At 41.0% G+C, this 8,403-nt stretch overlaps 1 protein-coding gene across 4 annotated transcripts; it reads left to right on the top strand.

Moving 5' to 3' along the window:
• Positions 1 to 1,415: 1,415 nt before the first annotated feature.
• On the top strand, positions 1,416 to 8,071 carry fam219ab (family with sequence similarity 219 member Ab). Of its 4 annotated transcripts, none has more exons than XM_076104756.1 (6): positions 1,416 to 1,493; positions 2,677 to 2,776; positions 4,185 to 4,293; positions 5,111 to 5,191; positions 5,304 to 5,358; positions 7,913 to 8,071. In XM_076104756.1, exons 1-6 carry the CDS (start codon positions 1,416 to 1,418, stop codon positions 8,069 to 8,071), a joined length of 582 nt encoding a protein of 193 aa, XP_075960871.1. The 4 variants fall into 4 exon arrangements, with proteins under 4 accessions (XP_075960871.1, XP_075960872.1, XP_075960873.1 ...); XM_076104757.1 differs by having other exon boundaries at positions 2,677 to 2,733; positions 4,193 to 4,293; XM_076104758.1 differs by having other exon boundaries at positions 1,416 to 1,442.
• The last annotated feature ends 332 nt before the right edge of the window (positions 8,072 to 8,403 follow it).

The following is an 8,403-nucleotide window of genomic DNA, read 5'->3' on the forward strand; positions in this document are numbered from 1 at the left end:
TATCAAATGGTGAATGGAAATATTGTTCTGTAATATGAGTTCGCGCGTCTGTGTTATTTGCTTTGTGTGAACAGAAGGGAATTACTTATAGCTGAACTTCATGGGCTATAAAACGAGCTTGACTTTGTACAATACTGTGCTGCTGTTGTGCTGTAAGCGCAAGGTGTCAGTATTGTGACAAGGAAATATATGTTCACATTGTATTTCTTAACATTATTCAAATGTAGTGGACATTAAATGATTAAACTAAGTGGTTTTCATAATCTACAATTGAAAGCGTTTCACAATTTAATACAAATGTAATAGTTACATTAACACTTAGCAATTAAGTGGTCCATGATAACAGTGAATTAACATTTCATAGATTAACAATATAGTGCAAGAAATACCCCACATTCATAAGCATTGAACAGTTGTATGTTTATTGACAAAATGAAATGTATTTAATTGAATTATAGTCGTGTTGTGTTATACAGGCTTGGTCTTCAAATACCCTTGGATTCTGGATCTGGATTTGATTCTCTCCCTGACAAGGGGTATAGCGATCTACCCATGTGGGCACCTGGATAAAAGAGTGATTTCAATCCTGCAGGTAGAACTCAGGGGAAAGCCCTCAAAGAAAGATTGAACTAACATTTGGGGGGGGGGGCACGAGAGAATGAGAATCAGGACTTACTGGAGCAGACTGTTGAACAACTGCTGCACTAAAATGAGAGGTTTTCTAAAGGGAATCTGGTGCTCAGAAACACAGCCGCTTTCATCCACAGGAACCGACAAAATCAACACAAAATGAAAGCTGCACCCAGTTCAAAAGACATTTAAAGAGAGAATAAGATTAAAGGCTGATATTTGAAAAAAAAAAAAAACTGCTAAATGTGTGTCTATACAATGATTTTCCTTTAAATTTGAGGTTTTAGGTGTTCTGTGTGAAATTTCCCCAGAGGTTCGATGAAATATCTTAATACAGTATCATTGATTTAATTACATTTTGTGTCATTAATAAGAATATGCAAAGTACTAGCCTAACTTCAACTGATGTCATTGATTTAATAAATAAAATATAAATTTTGCCTCTGAAATATATTGAAGTAGAAGTAGCCTAATTAAAGTAAAAGTATATCTAAATGTACTTTCCACCACTGTGTCATTTTCCTGGGGACCGCGTTGGTCCTCTTCAAAGGGCCGCTTCTGGATCAACGGACCCTATCTTGTGATACCCTACCCGGAAGTGGGTGGTAGAGACACCGTCACCCAACTGGTCACACCACCGTCGACATAGCCTGCTGGGATGAAGCTCGCCACCGTGGAACTAAAGAGATTGTTACAAATCTGAGATCACTGAACTCACAACCTCGGCGACAACTCGTCGAAACGACCAGTTACCAATAAAACAGTGTTTAGAAGAAGGGAGCAAAATGATGGAAGAAATAGATAGATTTCAAGTGCCGAGTGCCGTGCAGGAGGCGGAGATGCAGGCTGAGATGCAGCCGCTGGTAAGTTATATTTGTAGACAGTTGTTGGAGACAATCAATCAATGCATGGGTCTTGTATTCTAATTCAATCTCATTGTTATTGCCGGATGTTTAGGGCATGAGGCCTTCTATTCATAATGTTGTGCTTTGGGATCCCGACAGATCCATCACCTGCCATGCGTAATGCTGGCTGTTGTACCGTTTGGCATTTTCCATCAAGTTTTTTTTTCGACTACATTAAAATGTAAAAATGCCAGTGTAACGTGTCAGAGGATAATTGATTTGCTCATAGACAGACGTTTTTGTTTCACTGTGTAATGCAAGCAGCGTCCGGTCTGCTGCGTAGTCAGCTGCATCCGTCATGTCTGGCGAAAACAAGCATCCCATCCCATCGCTGCTGCTACATCATCAGCATCCATGCAGCAAGTTGTTTCGGCTAAACGCCGCTGGTGACGCCTTGACGAGGTTTACTGAGCGGTCTTTAATCGCACATATGTGCGTCCATGGAATCTTAAAGCGCTGTATTTTCATTCAAAATCAGTGTAAATGATTTGGCGGTGCGCTCCGTGGGCCGTAGCGGGGCCCTGGGTTACTGCAGCCTGCAGGGCGGCCTCTTCTGCCCGGGGCCGGGGCCGCTAGCCAGACTACAACCCGAAGTAGTCTGACCTGAAGTCTCCAGGCGTCCCCGTACCTCAATTCATTCCCGTGCGTGAAGTAGCCCCTCATTGATAGTCTTGTTTATCCTTATCTTTGCCCTGTTGATATAAGATCTGACTGTTTAGGAATGTTTCCCAAACTTGGATTTAGGGACTTGTGACTAATTTCAGTATTTTGCATTCACTTTAAATAAGTTCAAATGAGATAGTGTATCTATTTTTGAATCGCCGTTTCAATCTCCACCTTATCAGTTGGAGGTAGCTATGACAAAACCTATTTTGCCTACAACAGTTAATTAACAGTATCTATTTCTTGAGAAGTATAAGACTTCATAGATTTGAAACAAGCTGTCGATATAACGCTACATATCTTAGATAGAGAGACTCTTGCTTATGTTTTATCTATTCATGAACTGTTTTATTCACATTGTCTGTGCATAGTAGGGTGTATTATGCATTACAAAAATACATTAATTATTCATCAATGCATCAGTAATGCACATTTCTGCTCCTCTTTCTGTCCATGCCAATGTTTCGTTTGTCTCCAGGACCCGGCCTCTTCCACAGCCTCAGAGGCGGACTCTGACACCAGAGAGGGGGAACCTGTCACTATCAACTACAAGCCCTCACCCCTGCAGATGAAAATTGGTGAGTAAGAGCTACAGTATTTGTATAGGCTTGGTTTCTGCCTGTGGGAATAACCATATCCTGTAATCAACTGTATTTCCTGGAAAGCGTAACCTACTGTTATGTGCAGATGTGGCATCATCTCTAGACAAGAAAGAGACACTAATAAATACAATAAATCTTCTCATTTTATAACATGGTGCTAGCAATGTTTTGGCTTTCAGGTTTGCCAGAAAAGTAACTTTAACAATGACTAGATTACTAGTTTTCTAATCCATTAATAATACAAATGTTTCAGCTCTCATTCATTTTATTGTTTGGCGTATGAATAGTTACCGATGGCAAAAAAATATTAACTAGTCTCTACTAGTTTTATGTTTGAGAATTTGAGTCTCTCTAGTGCCACAGTCCTTAAAGGCTCTTTTCAGCACCTTGGACAGAGTCCAGTGGTGAGCAGTAGTGCCTCTTTTGTTTTTACTTCTACTGTAATACTTTCTTCGATAAAGCCTTGAAGAAACAATAATATAAACTATTCAGTGACACCAATGTTTGAAAAAGGATCCTTTTTGAGAACCCTGGCATCTACATGTGAAGTACGTCAGCCGCTGTAGAAGTGCATTTCATTCTACATCTATCCGACATGTTGAAAGTGAGTCCACAATGGTGGCTCGAGTCGTATTTTTATGTTATTCTGCTTAAACTCATTTGAGTGTTTAGAGTCTTTTTATGACACGTAAACACCGCCGTAAAATATCCGGTCTATGAAATACAAAGTCACTTTGCCTTTGAGACCTTGAGATGGAAGATCCTCTAATACACATTTGATGGACTTTTAAAACTATTCTGGATTAAAAGTGTAATGCCATTAACTGGTGGCACAGTATGAATTAGATAGAACATGTTATAGTGTCACTGATGTATTCAGAGTAGATTAATAGCATTAGTTTAGTTATTTGTCATCTGGTCTGTGACAAGGATCAAAAAAGGTAGAAAAGGGAAGTCAGTTGTTTCTGAATGTATTGTTTCATGCTTTGTGCATTTTGTATTCTATTTCATAAATTAAACAACCCCCTCAGCCATAACAGCAGTGATCGTTACTTCCTGGTCAGCTGATCACTGAAGAAAATCCTTCCAGTGAACAGAAACCGATCTGCCATGATGTCACGTCTTGTACTGTGCCGCGAAGCCTATAGTGTGTCATCATGTTCAGGAATAAGAGATTTCACAGTCAAGAATAATTCAAGGCAATTGCCTTTCATGATAAGTCGGACTTCCTGATGAGTGTGTGTTTCAATTATACAGATTTCTTCTTGTCTAATCCGGGAACCTTTTTTTAAAGTAAATTTCACAACCTGATCAGACTTCCAGAGTTATTTAATGCCGAGATTGAGATTGATGCCTGTGCTTGTTTTTTTTTCTTCTTGTGCAGAGAAACAGAGAGAGCTGGCCAGGAAGGGGTCATTGAAGAACGGCAACACTGTAGGTAGTCCAGTCAACCAGCAGCCCAAGAAGAACAACAACGTCATGGCCAGAACACGGTAAGAAGTGAGCGCTGTGATTTTGTGGAGAAAATGAGATGGTAGCTGGTGTCTTTCTTTGCTAATACAGTCATTAAAATGTCTTTCGTTTTAGCGATAAACTCAACTTAAGTCCTTATTCTGGTGTAGTATTGCCCTGTTTTGTTGTTCTACCAACAGCTGACCACATACAAGTTAATTTACTAAAATAAGGTACAAATGAAGTTGTTGTCCCACTCTGTACTAGATATAAGTGTACAAATACTGTAGAAAATGTAATGATGTATTTTGAGAAATAACATACAAAAGCCACAACACAATACAATTTCAAATTAAAGTCTATTGTGATTCCAGCATTTGTTTCACACGCAAACATTATCACAAATGAATTGCCCCCTGATTCTGTTCGGTTTACATCATAGTGTGTACTGTTTGTGCAAGATCAGAAACATGTTCTCCTGGGCTGGACCAGATAGATTTTATTCTCATGTCCATTATCTCTGTCTGTCAGTGGGGTTGGCAGGAGCATAGTTCTATTGATTTAGGGTTTGTAAGATGTCAGAATTACAAATTAGACCTCTTTCCTGCTTCTGTTGTTATTGTAGTAACAGCTGTGACTGTAGTTCAATTGTGATGTCGCCTCCGGGCCCGCCTTCCTTTTCTTTCACCATCTTTGTCAATCTTACTCGGTTCTTCCTGTTTGTGAATTCATTTTACCTCTTCCACTCTTTCCTGTCGTATTCTGTTACTCCCTATCTCTGCTCCTCCGATCATTTATCCCCCCCCCCCCCCCTCCTCTCCCTCACTCTCACTCTTTTTCTCTGTTCCCTCCCTGCAGGTTGGTAGTGCCCAATAAAGGCTATTCCTCTTTGGACCAGAGCCCAGATGAGAAGCCCTTGGTGGCCCTAGACACAGACAGGTAAACACACACACACATGCACAAACACACACACACATTAATATAGTTATTGTCACATTAACACCGTAAACACAGACATTCTAAGCTAATTTGTGTTGTTTGTTTGTTTCAGTGATGACGATTTTGACATGTCTAGATACTCATCGTCGGGATACTCCTCTGCTGAGGTGAGACATGTGATACAGCAAATATCTGGTTCTATACCTCACAGTCACTCTCCAATTCACTCCCTACCCTGCTTTCTTCCTTCTATTTCCCATGTTGGTCAAGAGGCCAAGAGCCTTTATAAGCCAGACTCAAAGCAAAACCCATTTATATCCATCCTGCTCTTCCATGTTCACTCTGTAGGCATGTCGCTTGCCACAAGCGCATCATTATATTGCGGACGCACCTGCACATAAATGTGGCATGAGACACAAAGCGGGAAACAAATGAAATGTCATCTATGGGTGTCTGCTCCTGAAAATCCTGTTTTCAACACTAGTGCCAATTAAAGTGCAAAACACAGACACATCATATTTATTGTCCAGGAATCGTCGTTCCCACTCTGTACATACATTTTCTGTCTCTGACACTTTCAGGCTTGTGGGTATATTGTATGCTATATGAAAAAGCCCAGAGGTGTTCAGATTGTAAGTCCACCATGTTGAAAAGTGACGATGCTTCAGGGACGGGGACGTGTGATCACAGACATGTGTGATGCAGTAAAAGTCTCCACCGCTGTGTTCCCGACTGCGCATTTTGCTGATAAACTGGGCGCACTTGGTACAGAGTTCACCCAGCGATTTGCCGACGTTGCAGCCCAGAAATTTTAATTTGAACTGCTCAGCAATCCGTTTGCAGTTGATGTGGAAAGAGCACCTGTGGAGCTGATAGACCTCCAGTGTAATGACACTCAAGGCAAAGTATGACTCTGAGGGCGCTGCAGTTTCAAAGCTTCACCCCCGAAACGATGCCTCAACTCCGCCTATATGCTGCTCAAATGCTCTGCATGTTTAGAAGCACATACCTGTGTGAGCAGCTTTTCTCTGTGATGAAGATGAACGAAAACCCACACAGGAGTTGTCTCACTGATGCACCTTCACTCCATCTTGAGGGTTTCCACAGCACAGAACCTAACCCCAGATATTAATGAACTGGCAGCCAAGAAAAGATGCCAAACATCTGGCTCTGGCACATATGCATAAAATAATGTAGCCTGCCTAAACATGTATTCTTTTTGCACTTTGTCCAATATCCCTTCTATCCTGTTTATTAAATGTTGACCCTATTTGGCCCTCAACGTAGTCCCAATTTTTTATTTTCTCCCTCCCTGGGATTGAGTTTGAAGCCCCTGGCATATACAGTATGCTGTATTATGCTAAAAGGTGTCATTTTGTAAGGTTTTTGGTTGTTGGTGTGCCGCGGGATCTTTTTAATGTAAAAAATGTGCCGCGGCTCAGAAAAGGTTGAAAAACACTGATCTAGTAGACTAGACCGTTAATACATAAAGAAGTAAATGCTGGGATCTTGTTTAAAGACATTGCTTCAGTTTTGCATGCAAACAATGTCATTATTTTACTAAATAAAAAATCCCAGCAGGACAGTAGTAGTCATCACATTCATGACAAAGCTCCAAGTGATGATCATTACAGCCATCTGTGAAAGTGCCCTAATTTAGTTTGCCATGGTTACCACTGTACATTTTACTCAGCCTAGTTCACAAGCTCAAACTAATTTGAGATTTGTAAATTGTGTATTGTCACAATCTGATAAAGCCAGAGGAAGATGTGTTTTGTTGGCGCAAAACCCCTTTAAAATGTTGAAATATCTTTTATACACCTCTGGTTTTTATGGATCATGCAAACAAGATATAACTGATCCATTAGTGAGTTTTTGAGGTGTTTGTAGGCAGCTTTTGTTACATTTGGACAGAACCAGACCACTTCCAGTCTTTGTGCTAAGCTAACCATCTGCTGGCTGTAGCTTCTGAGACCGGAATTAGAGCCGAAACCCTAAGTTTTATTATTGATATTTTTCATCCCTGATTGACTGCTAGCTAACCTTAGCTACACTCTGTCTCCTCTTTTGCTCTTCCCACTGGGCATTGTGTATCTTCTTGCAACGCTCCGCTAGTCCATGTCAATGCCTCCATGGGCAAAACACTTAACCTCATAATTGCTCCTGAATGCTGTGCGTTTGGGTATGAATGGTTAGATAGTTCTGATGGGCAGGTGGCACCTTGCCTGGTAGCCCCTGCCATCAGTGTATGAATGGGTGTGATTGGGTTAATGACCTGTAGTGTAAAAGCGCTTTGAGTGGTCGAAAGATAAGCACCATAGAAGCACAGGTCCATTTAACATTTAGCATCAATTTCACATTGACTTGACAGACATGGAAGCAGACAATCAGAATAGAGACATTTTATTTAAAAATTGTATTTGAAAATAATCAAATCTGAACCCAAACTGAGCCCAAAGCTTCATGCATCAAAATGTCTGGACGAGTCAGATTAGAATCTGGCAGAAGAAATCTACACACCACATGCAGATAGAGTAGCTAATGATGGACTGATTCACATACTGATATCCTACTTTAGTTTAAAATCAGTTGTTGTGGGAGTAACAGGGCGTGGGCTCACTAGAAAAGTGTGCTCTGTGACCCGGCGCTGGTCCGCGTCCCTGTGGTTGGGAAACGTTGCTCAAACCCATCAACCTCCTCTGTCTGTCTTCCCCTCTTCAGCAAATCAATCAGGATCTGAACATACAGCTGCTGAAAGATGGTTACCGTCTAGACGAGATCCCGGACGACGAGGACCTGGATCTGATCCCGCCCAAATCAGTCAACCCCACCTGCATGTGCTGCCAGGCGACCTCCTCCACCACCTGTCAAATACAGTAACCTCACCCCTCTGACCTTCTTCCCCTTTCCACACAATATAACCCCCAATCTTCATCTGCTGTGAGTTTACTTTGGCCACAGTGAAGCATTGGTAGAGTATTGTAATGACAGTTAAGTGCTATGATGATAATGGCAATGAGAAATAATCAAATTTACATATAGAGTATTTGGTTTAAAATCTAGGACGAGGGACACATTTAAAAATATTAAATATGTATTTAGAATATGAGTAAAAGTGGTGGTTTCCTCCTATGGTAGGACGTGCACTTGTGTTTGAGAGCCCTTCTTCTGGTGAACGGGATGTAACACACTGATATTAGAGGACATGAAAC

Source organism: Anarhichas minor, unplaced genomic scaffold (assembly GCF_050575085.1).
Source record: "Anarhichas minor isolate MPS153535 unplaced genomic scaffold, ASM5057508v1 ptg000030l, whole genome shotgun sequence".
In the NCBI taxonomy this organism is placed as follows: domain Eukaryota; kingdom Metazoa; phylum Chordata; class Actinopteri; order Perciformes; family Anarhichadidae; genus Anarhichas; species Anarhichas minor.